The following is a 21,695-nucleotide window of genomic DNA, read 5'->3' as shown; positions in this document are numbered from 1 at the left end:
AGGTAGGTAGGTAGGTAGATAGATAGATAGATAGATAGATAGATAGATAGATAGATAGATAGATAGATAGATAGATACATACATACATACATACATACATACATACATAGACAGATACATAGATAGATTCATACAATGAGAAGGAATATAACAGCTAATTAGTCCACAGAGCAGTACACAGGGCTCAGTTCAACTCCCATGGAATAGTTAATATACCGGATGTCCTTCAACTCACTAGGGCTGCCAGGTCCAAGGTCAACAAAGCAGACAGCTGAGTCCTCCCTTGGGCAAGGCAAGCAGAGTCTGCCCAGAGGCAGCAAGTGGCAGGGTGAATCACCAACCATCAGTAGCTCAGGAGCTTAGAGAAGCAGGCCCGGATGAGATATCAAACAGATGAGATATCGATCGCAAGCAATGCAAGGGGACAGGATCCACCAGTCTCAAGCTCAAGCAATGTACACACCAAGGTCTCAAAGGAGTCTCAAGCTCTATGGACACGATCCACATGCTGGCCTAACCCACAAGTAGTATAGCTCACAGGTTGAGGCAGAGAACTAGCTAAAGCAGCAGCATGCTCTAGCACACTCTGATCACCAGAGAGCGAGAGAGAGAGGGGTCAGGCCTTGCAGAGCCATTTATCTCTTTGCCCTCAAATCAAACTGTGACCTGATTAAGCCCACATGTTCCTATTGGCCAGATTGGCACAATAAACCTATCACAGTCTACCCCTTGCCAACTTGGCACCTGTATACATTCTTTAGAATATATATTTTTCCAGACATTATATAATTTCCAGACATTAATGAAATCACACTTACACTTAACATCATACATCTATTATATATATAAATGAAAACACACTGAATCTAATTGTATCTGGTACATGATACATGAACAAAGGAAAAATATCCAATAAGCACATATAAAGAATACTGACAATCACAAACCTCACTTTTGCAACTCATCACATGGTTATAACTGATTGGCAGAACTACTTTATTCTACTTTCTATTCGGTTTTACCTTTGCCCTCAGTCAGCACCTCAGCTGGTTGTGGTCCTTTGCCAGTGGGGTGACCCAGACCTTCATTCCTGAGGGGTCTGGGTCATTCAACATCCTCTCAGGATTGGGTTGCTATAGTTTACCATTTACTTTACTCACAGGGCATGGTAGTACTAAGAGAAGGCCTAGGGCATGTCCTAGATTCCAGACATATTCTTCTTTACCTCCATTATGTAACACCAGTCCAATTTCTCCTTGGTAATCAGGATCAATCACATCACTCAGTACAGTGACACTCTTCCTAATCTATTGATCCAAAAGCATGAAGAGCCTGAAGTGGCCAGGGAGCATTCTCAGCTGCCAGTTCAGTAGAATCAGTACTGTGTTCCAGGTGGGAGAGTTCCTACCTTCGGGACTAGGGCCTCCAGGCTTGAACAGCATAGGGTTGCTGGGACAAGAAGCAAAAAGAATGCAAATGGATCACTAGGAGTAATAATGAGTGGTGCCACACCAGCTTCCTCCCCTAGGTTCCTGGACCCATGAATTCTAGCTACTGGAAACACAGCATCATATATTCGCCGCTGGTTTAGAGCATATACAGCCTCCTGGAGAACATTGCCTCAGCCCCACAATTTGTTGCCACCTAGCTGTGTCTTTAGGAGATTATTCCATCGTTCTATCAAAACAGCTGTTTCAGGATGAAGAGGAACATGATATAACCAGTGGATTCCATGGGCATGGGCCCATTGCCGCACTTCATTTGCTGTGAAGTGAGTTCCTTGAGCTGAAGCAATGCGATGTGGGATGCCATGCAGGTGGATAAGGCATTCTGTAAGTTCACAAATGGTAATTTTGGCAGAAGTATTGTGTACAGGGAAGGCAAATCCATATCCAGAGCAGGTGTCAATTCTAGTAAGAACAAAACACTGCCCCCTCCATGACAGAAGTGGTCCTACGTAATCAACCTGCCACCAAGTTGCTGGTTGATCTCCCCAAGGAATGGTCCCATATCTTGGACTTATGCTGCTGGCAGATGGGCACTCAGCAGTGGCAGTGGTCAAGTCAGCCTTGGGGAGTGGAAGTCCATGTTGCTGTGCCCATGCATAACCTCCATCCCTGCCACCATGTCCCATTCATGTGCCCATTGGGTGATGACAGGAGAGGCAGAGGAAAGAGGAGGACAAGGCTCCACAGTGTGTGTCATCTTATCCACTTCATTGTTACAGTCCTCCTCGTCAGAGGTAAACCTTTGGTGAGCATTCACATGAGACACGATTATCTTTACTTTCTTGGCCCATTCTGAGTGGTCTATCTACATACCTCTTCCCCACACCTTCTTGTCACCAATTTTCTAATCATGTTCCTTCCAATTCCCTGACCATCCAGCCAAGCCATTAGCCACACCCATAAGTCAGTGTACAATCTCACATTTGGTCATTTTGCCTTCCAGGCAAACTGAACGGCCAGGTATACTGTTCAAAGTTCTGCCCACTGGGAGGATTTCCTTTCCTGAGAAATAGCATGGAGTAGCAATGAGGCAAATGGTCACCAAGAGATTCATCACATCCTCTATAAAGCCTATCCCAATCATTTCTATTCTATTTCTCTCCAGCTAGATATTCTTCTGTGCTTTCAAACCGCCATAAAGATCAATATGTTGTTGTTTGGTGCAGTCGAGTCAGGTCCAACTCACAGCAATCTGTGTACACCAGACAAAACACTAGTTATCTTCACAATTGTAACATTTGAAATACATGCACTGAAGGGAATGGACCTTCCAGACAGCTATTCAGGAAGACTGGTAACCACGTTCTACCTCTAAATAAGAAATGCCTGGCATAGGAAAGCCCAGTGTTTGTATACATTATTTTTGATAGAAGCATATGAAGTATAAAATTCATGAGACTTCAAAAAGTTAGTGGAAAAGTGGCATGAAACTTTAAACCATTTCAACTTTATTTCTCAACACCAGCTCAATCATGTTCAAGACACTTTTGAAAGTAATGATAGCCATTTGGCCGGTTCCTAAAGTACTGAGGTCTTGGGAATTGAACCAAGTCAATGAAGTCCTATTTTTACATTATTAACTGAAGAATAATAAGGGCCCTTTAAAAATCTTTTTTAATTAGGAAATCAGAAGGAGCCAAATCAGGACTCTAAGGTAAAAGCCTAATCATGTTCCATGGACATCCTCGTAAAATTGTACTTCTTTAAAAAACAAAAAGATTGCACTTGTTTGATGAGAGTAATGAACAGGATCATTGTCATGGTAGTGAAGGGCTCTCTGGTGAACCTTTCCCAGGCATTTTTTTGCTAAAGCTTTGGCTAACTTTCTTAAAAGCACTCTCCTAATAAAGAGATGTCATCATTTATTGGCTCTCCAAAAAGTCAAAATGCAAAATGTCTTCCACAAGGCATAAAAAAAATCACTGTTGCCATGACCTGTTCTTAACTGGTCTGCTTGTGCTTTGAATGGACCTTCTTCCTCTTGGTAAGCATTGCTTTGATTACGCTTTGCCTTCAAAGATCTTGTTTTTAGCTCGTTAGAATTCTGCAAAGAAATGCCTCGAGATCTGCTAATAAAAGCTCTACTCTGATCTGTAGTTAATCTGGATGTGAACGGTCTGGGCACCTATCCAGGAGAGTCTGTTCAGCTTTTAAGTTGTCACTCAGAATCTGTTGGCCACATCAACTGAGGGACGATGTCTGTCTACGGTGTTGCCAGGGAGAGAAAGACAGGGCTTTCTACTCCTAATGAGTTAGTCTCAGAAATCCATGGGGGTTTTCCAGGGTCAGTGCTACCTTGTCTTACAGGGTCACTCTGAGCTGGCACCAACTCTCAACTCGGTAGCAGTGAGGGATGGTTAGCTAATATATCTGCTGTTAATTATCAGTCCATTTGAATTAGAAAATAAACAAGATTGTTTTACCTTCAACACCATCTTATCCCTTCTTAATCTTAATTGTCTCATCTCATTTGTAAACGGCTGACTTCTTTGGGTCATTGTCCCCGCAATCTTTTCGTAAGGCATCAGTGACTTTATCATTTTCCAAACTTCACCATAAATTTGGCTTTTGTTTTGCCAGACTCGTGGTGACCCCAAGCACGAGTAGGCCATGTGACACCATGTAAGACAGGAAACAGCAGGGTTTTCACTGACTAATTTTCAGAAGTAGACCACTAGACCTTTCTTACAAGACTGTTTCAGTGGAAGCCCCACTGAAGCCTGTCAGCACCATAGCAACACACACGTATCTTCCAACAAGCAAATGAGGCCATAGACCAAGATCAACCCCATGTGCCATATAGAAGGGGAGAAATCTCCCCTGGACCACATACTGAGTGCTCAATAAATACTTACACACTTAATGTGAAAAATATGAACAGAAAAAATAGCCATCAAATAAAGACTGCTTGTTGTGAGGTGCTGAAGAATCAGCTCCAACTCACAGCAACCCTATGTACCACAGAAAAAGCACTGCTTGGTCCTGTACCATCCTCACAGTTTTTACGTTTGACCCCATTACTGCAGCCACTGTGTCCATCCATCTTGCTGAGGGTCTTCCTCTGTATCGCTGCCTCTTCACTTTACCAAGCATAATGTCCTTCTCCAGGGTCTGGTCTCTCCGGATGACATGTCCAAAGCATCTGAGACAGTCTCACCACCCTTGCTTCTAAGGAATATTGACTGCAACTCATCCAAGGCAGATATGTCTGTTCTACTAGCAGTACACAGTACTCTCAACATCCTTCGCAACGCCATAATTCAAATGCATCAATTCTTCTGTGGCCTTCCTTATTCGTTGTCCAATTTTCACATGCCTGTGAGGTGACTAAAAATATGGTCTGGATCAGGCATACTTTAGTCCTCAAAGTGACATCCTTGATCTTCAACATTTTAAAGAGATCTTGTACAGCAGAGTTGCCCAGTGCAACACCTTGTTTGGTTTCTTCACTGCCTCTTTTACGAGCATTGATTTTGGATCCCAGTAAGGCAAAATCCTCAACAATTTCTATCTTTTCTCCGTTTACCATGATGTACCTACTGATCCAGTTTTGGAAATTTTGGCTTCTCTGCATTAAGTTGTAATCCATACTGAAGGCTGCAGTCTTCGATTTTCATCAAGTGCTGCAAGTCCTCCTCCTTCCTCACTTTCAGCATGAAAGATTGTGTCATCTGCATATCGCAGGTTGTTAATAAGCCTTCTTCTGATCCTGATGTCAAATCCCTCCACACATAGTCCAGCTTCACAGATGATTTGCTCAGCACACAAAAGTGAGTAAGTATGATGACAGGGTACAACCCTGGTGCACACCTCTCCTGATCTTGAACCATGTATATTCTCTTGTTCTGTTTGAGTAACTGCCACTTGGTCCATGCAGAGGTTGTGCATGAGTACAGTGAAGTGTTCTAGAATTCCCATTGCTCAATGTTATTCAGTTTGTTACAATTCACTACCTAACATTCACTCTTGAGTATTAGAATGTTACAATAAAATAATTGTGAACTTCTTGAAACAGAAACTATTTCTTATTAATTTTTACATTCTCAATGTCAAAGATAATAAGGAAAGATCAAGAGAACTGAAGAAATAAGTATAAGAATGAAGAGAAAAGGTGAGCGGTAGGGAATAGTTTAGAAAGGACTAGCACAAAGACTTTCTAAATACCCTCTAGAATAAACGAATATGTATTTTGTTTCTATTAGATTAGAATACGAAGAGAAAAGTAGATCTTTTAAATCTATTTTTGTCAAATAGTCAGGTACATGTTTGTTGTCTACCAGGGGAAAATCTGAATCCACAGAAGAATCTAAATGTATATAGCCTTTTGTTTAATAGTCTATTTGACATCATAATTATCTCATTTGTTAGCTGGTGAGGTAGGATGCTAATACATGCTCTCCTAACTCAATATGAAATTTTTTTTTAAAATCAATACCTTGTCTACCATCTCAAAACCATCCCAACCAAATCCACTGCCATTTAACTTATTCTGACTCATAGGGCCCCTGCCTGCATAAGATTTCTGAGATTGTAAATCTTTACAAGAGCACCCACATCTTTCTCCCACAAAGTATCTTGATGGGTCTGAACTGCTGACCTTGTACTTATGAAGGCAATATCTAAGGACAGGGCCAACAGGGGTCCTTTATCTATCTTAAAATTGGATCTGGTATGCCTTTAGCATATATCTGTGAAGGACTGGTACTTCTTGTAAGCTCTACAATGATGTAAACAGAGTAACTATAAGAAGCCAAGGAAATAAGAGTTCCCAATATGGTGGTCTGACCTCCTCCGACTTTACAATAGGGTGGAGAATCAAATAACATCTGCCTAAATCCAGTGCCTCCACCTTCAAATCTTTCCAAATTCTGACACTGACCATTTCTTGCAAGTTAAGCACATAAACTTAACCACACCATTATCACCATTTATCAAACACGTAAACTGTGCAAGATGCTGTGAAAACTGCTTCACATGTGTGATATTTCATTAAAGATCCAGAAAAGCTCACGACACATGGACTAGATTGGGGAATTGAAGTTTTAAGAGATTAATATCATAAACCTGGTAAGGAATGAAGTACAGATCTGAACATAGAGTGCCTCTCCTCTGAACTCCAGCTCTTCTCTACCGCTGAGTCCATGTTATGAGTAAAACTGCACATTTTAACAAGTTCATTTTGGTGGGCATTTATGTTATTTCTAGTGTTTGCAAAGATCCCCATTAAAATATCAGCTCCATAAAGACAGAGCTCTAGAGTCTAGAATGGTGCTTCCCAAAGTGGGTGATACCACACTCTGGTTGGGGGTGGGAGTTGGGGAACATTTTAACAATCCAGAGGGGGCTGAAAATTCAGATACCTACACTTTATCCTGGATTATGGTCTATATCACAAAAGTTTTCATTGCTAGGGGCTCCTGTGTAATTTTTTTTTCCCCTGAAAAGGGAGCAGTAGGCCAAATAAACCTATGATCTAGAATTACAGATTAGTTTATTGGCTCATTTGGCCATATATATTCCAAATTTTCTGTAGCAATATTTATTGCTTTATAATCAGAAATATACATACAAACATTTTTTATCTAGAAATTTAGAAATAAAATAACTTGCTCATGCTCATGAATGGTAAAGGCAGGGTTTTCATTTAGATCTGGTTCTCAACCTAATGCCATGATCCTTTACTACAGTTCCTCATGCTGTGGTAACCCCCCCTCCCAACCATAAAATTATTTTTGTTGCTACTTCATAACTGTAATTTTGCTACTGTTATGAAGCGGGCGACCCCTGTGAAAGGGTCGCTTGACCCCCCCCCGCAAAGGAGTCGCAACCCACAGGTTGAGAACCACTGATTTATATCCATAAAGTTCCTAAGCCCTGTTCTATGGAAGTAAATGTCCAAAGGAAAAGAATTCTAGCTATAGTTCATATTAATATCTCTACTGTCAAAACGATGGTCCATGAAGTCTGTATTAAAGAATAAAAATGTCTACTTTGCCTACACAACTGCCACTGAGTCAATCCCAACTCATATTAATAGAAACATAACACCTACCACCACTAATTTGACCCGTTTCTGATTTTTGTGGATTGCTAAATAAAACTCCAATCTCTGAGGTACTTTTTTCTTCTTCTTTTTGCCTATATTAAGTGTTTTGAGAACACAGAGATTTTATGGTAAATTTATGTTTAATTCTTTGCTGAAAAGACTTTTTCTCTATTTGATTACCTTGTCTTTTAGGATATGAGTTGATCAATCATGTAATAATTTCTTCTTAGGCACTCAATTCTACTTACCAAAACAATTTTAAAAGGAAGTACAAAACTGCAGCCCCTTACACTTGCAGATTTCCAAATTTACCAACAAAGCTACAATATAATAGTAAGGTTCTATTGTATAGGTAAATGTATAGATCCGTGAAATAGAATTAATCAACCCATTCCATTATTAAAAAATCTACCCTAGGGAATGAACACATCTATCCAAAGATTTCTATGCAAATGCTGATAGCAACATCATTCCTAATAGCCCAGAACTGGAAATAACCCAAAAGTCCATTAACTGGCAAATGGATAAACAAAATGTAGCATATATCCACACAATGGAATATTACTCAGCAATACAAAGGAACAAATGTACTGATGTAAGCTACACCAAGGATGAATCTCAAACACATTAAGCTAAAAAAGTTGAAACACAAAGACCATTCAATTCCAGAAAACACAAATCTATACACAGAGACAGAATGCTTGGGGCGTGTAAACAGTTTCCACACTCAACTAACTGAACAGCTCGCATTTGAACCTGTCCAGAAGAAAAAACGGGTAGACCTACTCTGAATATTAGCAATTGAAAACCCTTTGGAGGCCGGTTTTCCTCTGACACACATAGGAACTGACTCAATGACAACTGGTCTGGTCAGAGAGACACAGACAAAGTAGGTTAATGGTTGCCTGGGGCTTGCGGTAGAAGCAGGCAGTGACTACAGCATGGCACAAGGGATCTTTTTGAGAAAATAGAAATGCTCTAAAGCTGGATAAATGGTGATAGTTTCATAATTCTAGAAACTTACTATCATTGAATCATACATTTGAAACAAGTAAATTGTATTGTATGTAAATTGGACTTCAATAAAGCTATTTTTAAAAAAACGGGTCTGAGTATGTCTGGAAATAATCTATAAAGCCAAAAGAACAACAACACAACAAAGCCCACTGCCATCCAATTGATCCTGACTCTTATGGACCCGGTAGGGCTCGTTCGGGCTTATGAAGCTATAAATCTTTACAGAAGCAGACCACCTACCTCATCTTTCTCCCACAGAGCAGCTGGTAGGTGAGAACCTTTTGATTAGCAGCCCAACACTTAACCCGTGGTGGGAAGAAAATGGTTTGTTTGTCTAAAGAAAGAGTGAAGATGACAAGAAAGGGGAGCTGGAGTAGAGTCAATGAGAAAGTTTGGCACTCTAAGACCACTTACTCCAATCCCTGCATCTTCAGCACATTTTATGAAAATCATCAAATGGCTGAAATGAGTGAAGGAGCTCAGCTTAGTGGGCTACAAAACTAACCTGAAACCGCCGGTGGTGATGCGCAAGTACAGCTGCAGAAAGAAGTAGAGGGAAAGGACAGAGGGAGCCAAGAAAAGAGAAAATACTGAAGGCTGTGAGTTGACATTAAGGGCTGAGCTAAACATAACCAAATCTGAGAGCAGGAGAGCCACAGCTGGTGTCTCACAAGATGCACTTAAATTGCAGGGAGATTAGCTAACAATACAGCCATATATTTTATAATTACATTGATGTAGAACAACTTAAAATTACTACTTTTAAAGAACACAGGTTGTTTTGGCATAACCAGCTTTCTTTTGATTAGAAAACCCTTCTTTTTGGTAAATAACTCATTCTGAGACTTAAGTGGGGCAGACACCAGCATATCTCTCCCCTAAGCCACAGAGAACCTAGCACTGACCAGAGACCGTATGTGCCCCAGAACACAGTAACTGGTTCAACAAAAGACATGTGAACTAAGTCAGACCAATCAATCATTGAATCCTCGGATCTTTTCTTTCAGAACTAAGGAGACAGAACTGGAGCCCAAATACTTCCAATGCATGGGTATTCAAGTAGGCAAGACTTTATTGATAGAGTTCTGCTATAATCATCTGTATCCCTGGGCCAAAATACTTTTTTCAGTTCTATGAGTCAACACTCTTTTTTGTGTGTGTACATTTAATCTGACCTCAGTTTCTGCCACTTGAAAATACTGTGCCACACCCAGATTGAGTGACAAAAGGGCCCAAATGCAACCAGGAAGTCAATGGGGGATCTTTTCTCCGTGAGGAGCTTAGTTTGACTAATGGAGATGGGAGGCAGGAGAAAAGCAGGCAGATAAATTCCCTCTTCTTCCAATTCCCCGCTACTGATCAGAATTACTATTCTGTCCAGAGAATTCCTGCAGGCCGTGCGTACACACCTGCCGAACCACCTCTCTCTAGCTCGCTGTGAAGCAGTGGCCAGCAAATAGGGCATCGCCTTATGTATTGTCCCATTCTCTTCTGCCTCACTTCCTTTTGTGTCCGGAGATTGTGCTTCCCAAATAAAGTATCAATTCTAAATCTTTGTCTCGGGCTGTTTACCAAAGAACTTGGGCTAAAATGACAATAAAAAACCTCCCGCAACCATCACACTTTATAGTGAAACCTATAAAACTTTCTCTTTGAGATGATAAACAAAACGCTGGGTAATATTAATACAATGTTGAAGAAAATTGCTAAGAATTTGCACAGAAATGAAGCAGTGGGAAAGGAAGAAACAAAAATTCACAATTTCTTGATGAAATGGTAATCTACATAGAATATTTTCTATGTACTCTTTCTATGTATTTCTTTTGTAGTCAAAAGAATTCAGATACATTTTGACAATTAAAAAGTACAGCTGGAAACAAAATAATATTCCTAGTAATAAACCTAACAAAATATACGTAAATTATAAACCTTATAAAAAGCAAATTATAAAATTTTATTGTACAAAATAAAGAAAATAAAAAATGGAGAGACATATCATGACCACAGATTAGAAACTCAAAATTATACAGATGTCATTTCTTCCTCAAAGTGTTGTACAGTTTCAGTGCAATCCAGATCAAACCCTCAGAGTTTTTGTCTTCCTTTTTTCATAAGATTCTGAAATTTGTATGGGTATTTAAAGGAGTAAGGGCAGATAAGCCACTTTTTTTATAAAGGTGCGCAGAATTGCTCTACCAAATCCCAAGGCTTATGATACTTAAAATCATTTGTAATTAGTAGAAATATATAACCAAACAAATGGACAGAACAGAGCTCAGCAAAAAGACCCACCAAAAAGAACACATGGTCTACGACAGTGATGGCTGGATAGGCCACTGGGAAAAGGGTAATATTTCTAATCACTGGTAAGTACTCAAGAGAAGGGGGGGGGGGAATATCAAGTTCAGACAGAATATAAATCTAAATATTAAAAAGGCAATTACTAAGTCACATGATAATTTAGATCCACAGATTAATGACCTAAGGGTAGAAAAGTATTTCTTAAGACCCAAAAGTACAAACCAATAAAAAATTTTGATATTTTAAACTATATTAAAACTGAGAACATACAGTTTAATAAGACGAGTTAATAAGGTTGAAAAACAAACCACACTCAGGACAAATCAGTCATAACATAGTTCACAAAAGTCTTGATCCCATATTCTAGTGAAATGAGTACTGTTGGAGTATTAAAACCTTGGAGGCAGTCATGGAAGCCACAACTATGGGTCTCAACTGAACAGGAGCAGAAGAGTAAAACGGTAACCAGCAACTCTAAGAAGAAACAAATCTACAAGATCCATGTCCTCATCTACCCTGAGACCGGAAGAAATAGATAGTACCCAGCCACTACCACCGAGTGTTGTGACCAAGGCCAAAATAGTTGGGATAGAATGGGAGAAATATATGGAGAACTCAAATTCTTATTAAAGCAACAACTCTCTCTCTCTATATATATATATATATACACACACACATATATATAGGTGTTGTCTTAATAAGAATATATATATATAGAGAGAGAGACAGAGAGACAGAGGACCCCCTGAGAGTATCATCTGATACACTTTTTAAACCTAAAACTGAACCTATCCCCTGAGATCAGCTTTTAGTGAAACAGCTTAAAAACCATCAGTATGAAACCAAAGGGTTAACAACTACTCAAAAGCAAAGATGAGGAGAGAAGGAGGCAGGGGAACTAAAATACTGGAAAGAAATAAATGAACACAATTAAAAGAAGGTTGACACACTTTTACATGTAACTTTTTATTTTTTTATTAATACAGTATATATTTGTCTTCCCTCTGTCAAACCCTGAGCCAATTTCTTTCCCCGGGCTGCCTGGGGAGGTGCAGGGAAAGCAACATATAGGGCAGAGGAGACGTGGGACAGAGGACTACGGGAGGTGAAGAAGGTTCCTTCACATGGCGAACAGGAGGAGGCAGGCCACCATCAGGCAGAAAAGCCCCACGGCCTCTGAGAGGGCAAAGCCCAGGAGGGCTTGGGGGAAGAGCTGCTGCTTCAGAGAAGGGTTCCTGGCATCAGCAATGATGAGACTCCCAAACAGTCCCAATGCCAGCTCCAGAGCCTGCCACTCCAACTGTGGCAGCCCCGGCCCCAGTGAACTTGGCGGCTGTGTCAATGCCCCTTGAGACGGTGCTGGTTTGGAAGCTGCGACTAGGGATGAGTGAGGTCAGGGAACGTGGGGCTGTCTCGGGCCGTTTCTGCACCAACCCAGAGAGTGGTCGGCTCAGCAGCTGGGAGGCGCTCCTGACCACGGAAGCGGTGGAGACGAATTTGGAACAGGAGTACATTTTTAGGGGAGGAGGGACAGTAGCAGGAGAGCTGCTCCTCGTGCAGAGAAGACAGAGAGGCACATATAACTACTGAACAATTTGTGTGGAAATTGTCAAATGAGAACCTAACTTGCTCTGTAAATTTTCACCAAAAACTCAGTAAAATATCATTAAGGAAGAAAAACAAATAACAGATTGGAAATAGGTATCTGTAACATCTATATTCAATACATGACCAATATACCAAATATAGACTATAAATACCCATAAAATCAGTTAAAAAAAAACTCTTAAGTCTCACAAAACAAGAAATTCAACTGGCTGATTAATTTTTTAAAAATGGAACCAACCTGATTCAAACTCAACAAACTCACTGCCATCAAATCAATTCTAACTTACAGCAACCCTACAGGGCAGAGTAGAGCTGCCCCTTAGGTTCCCAAGACTATAAACCTTGAAAGGAGCAGAAAGTCTCATCTTTTTTCCAAGGAACAGCTAGTGGAGTTGAACTGCCGACCTTCCGGTCAGCATCCCAGCTGATAACCCACTACACTGCCAGGCCCCTTTCCAATTTCATTCAGAAATTTCATTCAGAATCAAGCAAATGCAAATTCATACTTTCACAAGGAGATGGCTTTCAGCATCTGTCAGATTGGCAAAATATTAAGAAGGTGGCAATGCTAAATAATGGCCACTATGTAGAGGAACACATGATGTGGCTGTAAATTCCTACAGCCATCTTAGAAAACAGTTTGGCATCCATAATAAACTTGATGATAAAAATGTTATAACTAATAACAAATTAACTATGACCCATGATTTCAACATCTGAGTTTACTCTAGACAAACTCATGCACATGTGTGCCAGGACATATCTACAGGAATGTTTACTGAATAGTGTCCTAATGGCCAAAAAGTAGAAACAAATCCAACTGTCCATCTAATATTGATGAATTCTGATAGTCAGACAGTGAAATACATATAGCAATGAAAATTACTGCACTTCAACTACTCACAATAGCATGAATGAATTTTCACAAAACAAGGGGACTTCAAAATTCCCATAGAAAAGATGGAACTAAAACATAACAAAATTTTTTCTACAAACTCGTTGAAGCCCCCTCACGTAATTCTGAGCACAAGAAGCAAGTCAGAAAAATCTACAAATAAGATGAACCGTAGACAGTATGCTTCCATTCTAATAAATTAAATGTCAAAAAAACCCAAAATCAGCATTTACACAAGTACAACAAAATTGTTTAAAGGTGTATTAACAAGTAAGAATAAAGAAAAGCCAAAAATGGCAATCCTGAGAGACAGTGGATTGGAGAAATAGTCTCAAGGATGGATAAGATTTAAGAAAAGGAAAAAAAATATGGAAAGACAAAGTTATTCAAAAAGTAGGACTGAGCATAAGACTTGTGGGGTGTTCAGTGAAAAGAGCAGACTGAAGGGCTAAAAATATAAACTGAAGAATGAATTACCAAGAAAAGGCCACATTATGGCTAGCCTTGAAATGCAAGCAAAAGTTTCAATTTAACACATGAAGAAGCCACTAAAAATAATGGTTACACAACACGATGAAAGTAATTAATGTAACTGAATTATACATATAAAAACATTGAAATAGAAAACGGTGTTATATAAAAGGGCTTTATAAACTTAATGAAAATTTTCCATTTTTCATTCCATCTTTCCATGAACTTTTTGAAGCCCCTTTATATATTTTTACAATTTTTTTAAAAGCCACTTGAACAAAAGAACACTGTGATGCAAGCTGCGTTTTCCTAGTGTTATTAACTGTCTGTCTAGACTCATGACAACTCCGTTTTACAGAACAGAATTGCTCCTCGGGGATTTGTTCGCTGCAATCTTTACAGAAGCGCTTCCCAAGTCTTCCTTCCACAGCTCGCTGGGTGGGTTCAGACCAGCCAGAGAGTAACCACAGGCTTCCTCAGAATGGCCTGATGAAGCTGTATTTTATGGAGATTGAATTTGCCACACTCTGCATTAGAGGAAGGTGACTCTGTTGCGGTCATCTAGAAGCGAGGCCATGGAAGATGCTCTAACGTGGCAGGGTGGCATTCATTCAAACACTTCTTAAATTGTCTGGTATCCACTCCATGTTAAGCACTACAGTCAAGACAACCTGCTATCAAAGGGCTCTGAAAAGCAGTACAAAACTTGGGGCAAAGAGAGAGCATGGCAATTAGGACAATGGTTCAAATCATCATTATTTTCTAAAACAGCTCATGAAATCAGAGATTATAGAAAAAATGAAAAACAGGTTGCACGTTTCTAATCCTCAAGCGTTCTGCAGCTCAAGTATTGAAAGGTGCTATGGTAAGCACTGCCATGAGGCGCAAGAACTGATGAAGTCTGAGCCCAAGCAGTCGTGACAACACCACACGCCTGTGAAAAATATGTCTAGAAGAGAACAAGAAGCCAGAAATGCTAAAGATTTGGCAGTTCTTTATTTTCTGATTTTAAAAAGCATAATACATATATCTTTGGGTTTAAACTTAAATTTTTTAAAAAGAAAAGCCCATTAAAAAGAACTGAAAATGTTGGAAAGAAAAGATAAATTTGGGAGCCCAAGATTGTGAGGCATAAACAGTACATGCTCTCTTAATATAAGAAAGGTTGACTTACTAAAGATTACAGCCGAGAAATCCCTATGGAGCAGTTCTACCCTGTACCAGGCGAGTCACCAACTGTCAAAACTGACCCAACAACAATGGTCTGTTTTGGTTTGAGGTGTGAAGGACAATGGGATAAGTAAATTTGGGGGAAGTCAGTAATCTCAGGCTCAAAGCGCAAGATATTGGGGCAGTAGAAGAATGAGGTAGTTGGTTTATTGTGCCAACCTGGCCGATAAACACATGTGGGGTTAATTAAAGGGCAGAGAGATAAATGGCTCAGTGAGCCTTGCCTTTCTAGTTCTCGGGTCTCTTGTTTTGTGATGGTTGTATTGGGTGCAGTGCCGTAGCCAGTTCCCTGCTTCAGCTGGCAAGGCTCACTTCCTGCAAGACATCCCTGAGGAGAAGCCACATGAACCTGCCCCGATGCAGCCCTGGGTGGTGGAGCAGCCGTGCAGCCCTCGGTGCTGGAGCACCCGTGTGGAGACCCCTGCCAGCACTGAGATGCTTACACGTTTACTGACTCAGCTTTCCTCCTGCAGTTGGCATCATTGCGTCTGTTTTGTGAGATGGAGGAGGACTTTGTGGACTGGTGTTGGACATATGGGTTAATGGGTTAATGTTGGACTTGTGGGCTTGGGCAGCACGGGGTTAGGATGTTTTCTTGATGCTCACTTAACCTTTATATGAAACTCTCTCTTCTACATGAGTTTCTGTGGATTTGTTTCTCTAAAGTACCAGACTCACCCAAAGACTGAGGCTAAAATGAAGGGCGCCAGTTAGGGACCTCAAAACCCAAACCAAACTCCTTGCCATAGAGTTGATGCCCAGTCATAGTGACTCTTTATGGCAGGGTCGAACTGCCCTGTGAGTTTCTAAGTTATGCGAGTAGTAAGCTCCACCGTTCTCCCTCGAAGCAGCTGGTACATTCAAACTGTCGAGCCTGCCGATTGCATCCCAAAGTGTAACCACTAGACTACCAGGACTCCTAGCGACCTCAAGCTTTTCTATAAAAGATGAGTTGGAAACAAAGATGGCAAATAGGATAAATTACTTGGTATAACTTCATACTAAATGAGAAGTCACTAATCAGCAAAAGATCAACTCAGGCCCAGCAATCTCCCTCTAAAACTACTTTACACTTCAGGATCAAGAAATGGGTCCAGCAGTCAAGCATTAAGAATCAGTGAGATAGTACAACGGAAAGTCAGTATAGAATGTGTGTTCCAAACGAGAAAACAGGCAGCACTGAAGCAGTTAATACCTCGTGGAAAACATTAAATATAGTGAGATAATAAACTAAATAAAGTCAATTAGACTGACAAAAAATTGAGCTTATCCAGCCAGTGTTAATATACATACATAAAGCTAAAGACAACTGCAGTTAAAAATAACCTATACCCAGGAAATCCCACTCATCCAAGATTTACTTCAGAAATAAAGATCTGAAGGACACCTTTCTCTAACTTCTGCTACTTAGGCAGCAGCATGATGCCAAATCAACAGATACTAAATTAAGAAGCCAAATATAACTTTTAGGATGTTGATAGTGACACTGTTAGAAAACCTGGGGCTACCATAGAAAATATTTTGCATTAAGAAAAAAGTAATCAAACAAAAAGAGTGTAAGATCTAAAATTATAGGTCTACTAGAGTTAAAAATCCCAAATTTAGCAAGTAATTTTACTCATTTCCTCATGTGAAAGACGGGAATCACAATGCTCAGAGTAACTGACATTTGATGGGTGCGTATGATGTTCCAGGTGGAGTCAGGAGTGTTTTTGATGTATTAACTCATCTAATCCTCACGTTAACTTTGCGGAGGCTGCTATCATAGTTTCAGGAATACCAACAGTCACGAAGATGGAGCAGAACTGGGCATTTCATTCTCTAACTCAACAGCACCCAGAGTTGAGGAAAGCAAAGCACAGAGAGCTCAGATAAACTACGCCAAATTACACAGCACTGCGTGATATTAAAAACCCACTGCTACGCAGTCAATTCTGATTCACAGGGGCCTTACAGGGCAGAACACAACTATTTCTCAGGGTTTCGAAGACTATAAATCTGTACAGAAGCCAAATGCCTCAATGTGCTTCCACAGAGGAGCTGAAGGGTTCAAACCACCAACCAGTAGATTAGCAGCCCAACACTTAACCCACTGAACTACTAGGGCTCCTTTATTATGCAATATAGATAGAATTTAAATCTGTGCAGTATGACCTCAAGCCTACATTCTTTATTATGTTCTTTCTACTAGCCTTTCTTGGGTATGGAAACATATACATAGTAAAAAATGTTTTACATGTATATAAATTTTAATCATTACTGGTGAATATCAAGTGACAGGGCAAAATAATCCCAAAAAATCCTAGATAATTAATCTATAGTCAATAGTCTATAAGTGTTTACTGAACACCTATTATATGCTGGGGAATGATTATAAAGCACAACAAGGTATAGACCTCATCTTCAAAAAGCAGGGAGAACAAGAAGAGGCATTACTTGATCTAGACAAAATACACCCTCTAAGGTTCAATGATGAGCTGGGGTAAATAGTTCCAATCGGGAAAATAAGAATACAGAGCTTAGGTAAGTCACCAAATCACAGCTCAAAAAATAACAGCACAAAATGCAAAGGGTTAGAAAATTATTGAGCCATGAGGAGCCTATACAGTTCTTTAAAGTATCTGTCCTTAAACCAAAAATCTCCCTGATGTCTTCCTAAAACCAAATAATAATTTAGTGCCACTAGTAAAGAATGTCTGCCCTGCTCTGCCATAGCAGCCTGTGGTAACCTGCCAAAATGGTCCACTACTCACTTGACCCAGAAAACTCCACAAAATCAAGCAAATCAAGAGGGTCGAATCTTCGTGCCCATTTTAAGAACACCCGTGAAACTGCCCAGGCCATGAAGGGTGTGCATATCCGGAAAGCCACCAAATATCTGAAAGAGGTTACTCGGCAGAAGCAGTGTGTGCCCTTCGACGTTACAATGGTGGCATTGGTAGGTATGCCCATGCCAAACAAACAGTGTGCTTGGACCCAGGGTTGATGGCCCAAAAAGTGTGCTAAATTTTTGCTTCACATGCTTAAAAATACAGAAAGTAATGCTGAACTTATGGGTTTAGATGTAGATTCTCTGGTCATTGAGCACATCCAGGTGAACAAACCCCCCAAGATGCCCCACCGGACTCACAGAGCTCATAGTCAGATCAACCCATCCCTGAGCTCCCCGGCCACACTGGAATGATCCTGACTGAGAAGGAGCACATTGTTCCTAAACCAGAAGAGGAGGATGCACAGGAGAAAAAGATCTTCCAGAAGAAACTGAAAAAGTAAAAACGTATGGCTCAGGATTAAATTAAGCTTAAAATAAGTTGGTTTTTTTTAAATCTGCCTGGAGCATCATGCTCTTTTCAGAACAATCTATCTGGGATCAAATTGGTAACAACAACTCAATAAATGGGTGGGAACCTTGGGGGGGCATACGTTTATGTGAATGAAGGTGAAATAACTAAGACGGTAAGAGGAAGAATGGCGGCAAACTCAAAGGCTATAATCAATGTGGTAAGTTGTACATATAGAAACTGTTGAACTGGTATATGTTTTGCTATGTACTGTCTCAACCGCAACAAAATAAATAAAGCTCAAGGAGGAAAACGAAAGTAAAGGCTTATGGACAAATAATGAGGCTTTTAAAAAATAAGATTTCAAACAGCAATATTTTTTCATAAAACAATAAATGTCATATATGTACATAATGGAAGGATTCTCACTTCTAAGAGAAGGTTCTATGGCATAGTACAAACACTACATTTATTTTTAACGGACACTTATTGGGCATTTACTATATAGAAAGCACTCTTTGAAGTACTTCATGAGCACTGATTTACTTGTCACAAGAATCCTTTGAGGAAAAAAATAATCCTATGAGGAAATCCTATTAGTTCCATTTATAAATCTCGAAAATGAGGCAAAGTGAGGTAAAATAACTTATCCAAGTTTATACCTTAAATGAACAGCAGTGCTGGGATGTTAAACTCAAGCAGTTTGTGTCTAAAATTTATGCTATACTTTTTCTAGCAGGAAACAAAGATGTAGTATAAAAGTTTGTTCAGAAGCATTATTTAATCCTAGTCAATAACAAGAAGGAAAGTACCTTTCATTCACAATAATTCATCATATAGAGCAGTTGTCTGTCCTGGGCCCTCCCTCCAAATTAAGCCCAAAAGCCCTCCCTGAAATAGCTCATCCACTCCTATGGGCTTCAATTATCAACTACTTGATAATGGCTCTTAAATCTAGATCTCTAGTCCGCTCTCTTCAGTTCCTTAGATCAGCACCAACAACTCATAGGTATTTCTCTTGAACTGTCTAACAGCAATTCAAAATCAACACTTAATGGAATCATCATCAACCCACTTCATTTCCCACATTCCAATCCCTTCCCTACTCCTATACTCCTCCACCTCAATGACCCCATCCATCATGTCTGGTTCCCCAAATTAGGATCCTGGATGTCATCTCAGACTCCTCAGTCTCCCTCACCTTACATATCAATCAATCACAGATCCTTACCATTTCCACTCCAATCAGTGCCTGTCTCTTTATTTCCATTTCCTTAATTTTAACTCTACAAGGCTATCCTAATTTATATCTTGTGTTGTTTTACACAACTGTACCTTTCTTCCTTAGGGTTTGTACTGTCCCATCTCACAAAAAATTCCCTGAATGGAGATCCCTGTACATATTTCATAGCCCTTGGGTACTTCACTGATCAGAACAATGATTTCAGAGATAAACTTTCTATTAAATAGAAATTAATACTAAGAATGAATGACAAGTAAAATATATATTCATATAGCATCTTTTTAAAAATGAAATGACCTTCAGAAATGAGACCCCATTATTCATAATTTCTTAAGTTTACCACAATACCCTAGGACATGTGGTGAGTATTCAATAACAGCTAGCATAGGCCAGTCACTACATTAAACTCTCATTTATGGTATTTCATATTCAAAACATTCCTATTAGTTAAGCACTATTATTTAGTTATAAAATTATTTTTGAGACGAGGACATTAAAATTTGGATTAAGTGCAACCAAGGTCTCCAGTTTAAAAATAATTCCGAATTTGAACTCATGACAGTGTCTGACTATAGCCCATACTCTTAATCTTAAGCACTTGCCTCTTACAGAGAAAAATTAAATATGTTTTAAAGCCCCCCAAAAAAAGTTTTAAGTCAAAATGACTTTTAGGTTTAAATATGAAAGGCTCATAAATAAATAAATAAGAAAGGTTCCTACTTAATGTTCAATGGAATAACTACAGAATTCTAGACCTGTTTGATAACTCTACCTTTGAGAAAAGTCAATAAATAATTAACTACCAAGATTTTTAGTCACAGAAATACAACTGTCTCAAAGGAGTATAAGGGGTTTCAGAAAGTTCATGGGAAAATGAAATTAAAAGACAGTGGGTTTTTTCCATGAACTTTTTGAAGCCCTGTCGCATATTTTAGTACTTATCTTTTTCTTGTTGGTGGGCTGTCAGGTAAGCGCTGGTCTGCTAATTGCAAGGTCCGACATTCAAGCCCACCAGCTGCTCCTCAGGAGAAAGATGAGGCTATCAACTCACCGTAAGATTCAGTCTTGGAAACCGTGTCTAGGGTCACTATGCGTCAGAATCCACTTGATGGCAATGGGTAAAAGGCTGTGGGCCTTCCAATGGGCCCACATGACCACCCACCCCACCCCACCCCCGCGCCACCAGATAGAGCTGTTCAGGGGTTTTAATGGCCGTCATCTTTATGGAAACTAAGCATCAGGCCTTTTGTATTCAGGAGCCACGGGGTGGGTTCAAACTGCCAAATCAGGTCAGCAAACTATAGGGCTCCTCCTTCTTTCTTAGGACATCATAATGAAGAGAAATGTGATTTTTTATTCAAACAAACAAGCCAAAAAAATCCCAAGTGCCTTTGCATTATTGTATTTCACAAAGGAATTCTGCAAAGAGAAAATCCTTCACAGCAATTCCATTTGTCTTTTTAGGAGGCACAGGGTAAAAAGCAACCCACCACAAGTGGATAAACGGTTTGCAAATCTCCACCTTAATGCCTTGCTTTACTTTCCGATTCCTAAAATATGAGCCCAAGGGCCAATGTGTAAAGAAAGCTGCCTAGCATCCATCCATCTTCCTCCGGTTCTCAAAGAAACACAGGCGCCCACTTAAATTCACAGGCTACTAAGATCAAGTTTCAACACATAATTCGTCAAATTCCACCCGATGGTGCGGATCACGGGTTTAACTTTTCATGTGGGCCAAAACAAAAACAAAAACGAAATCACACCTATTGCAATCGAGCGGATCCCCACTCAGAGCGACCCTATACGACAAAGTGCAATTGTCCCACAAGGTTTCTACGGCTGTACATCTAGACAGAAACACTGCCACATCGTTCCACCGCAGAAAGGCTGGTGGGCTCGAACCGCCGGCCTTCCGGGCATGGTCGATTCTAGGTGCACAAACCCACTCGGAACTGGGCCCTTGGGTGCAGAGCGGATTCCAGGCGGATTTATCCCGAAGGACCAGCGGCGTGGAGCGGCCCGCCCGCCGCTCCTTTTGTTGGGGCGGAGAGGAGGGCGGACCCCGTTCCCGCACGGGCCCGCGGGGGGTGGGCGG

At 40.2% G+C, this 21,695-nt stretch overlaps 1 protein-coding gene and 2 pseudogenes across 1 annotated transcript in view; 1 reads left to right on the top strand and 2 right to left on the bottom strand.

Annotated features, from left to right (window-relative positions):
* DOCK7 (dedicator of cytokinesis 7) overlaps positions 1–5,125 on the bottom strand; it is a 204,552-nt gene extending 199,427 nt beyond the window's left edge. The window contains exon 1 of the mRNA XM_030886060.2: positions 5,049–5,125. Coding sequence (XP_030741920.2) covers positions 5,049–5,125 — 77 coding nt within the window. The remainder of the gene's footprint in view (positions 1–5,048) is intronic.
* Positions 5,126–11,992: 6,867 nt separating this feature from the next.
* LOC101652678 lies at positions 11,993–12,440 on the bottom strand (annotated as a pseudogene).
* Positions 12,441–17,813: 5,373 nt separating this feature from the next.
* LOC101652359 lies at positions 17,814–18,370 on the top strand (annotated as a pseudogene).
* The last annotated feature ends 3,325 nt before the right edge of the window (positions 18,371–21,695 follow it).

Source organism: Echinops telfairi, unplaced genomic scaffold (assembly GCF_000313985.2).
Source record: "Echinops telfairi isolate 266 unplaced genomic scaffold, ASM31398v2 ScPeMD7_443;HRSCAF=831, whole genome shotgun sequence".
NCBI lineage: Eukaryota > Metazoa > Chordata > Mammalia > Afrosoricida > Tenrecidae > Echinops > Echinops telfairi.
The sequence above is the reverse complement of the archived record's forward strand: the minus strand, read 5'-3'. Positions and strand labels throughout refer to the sequence as shown.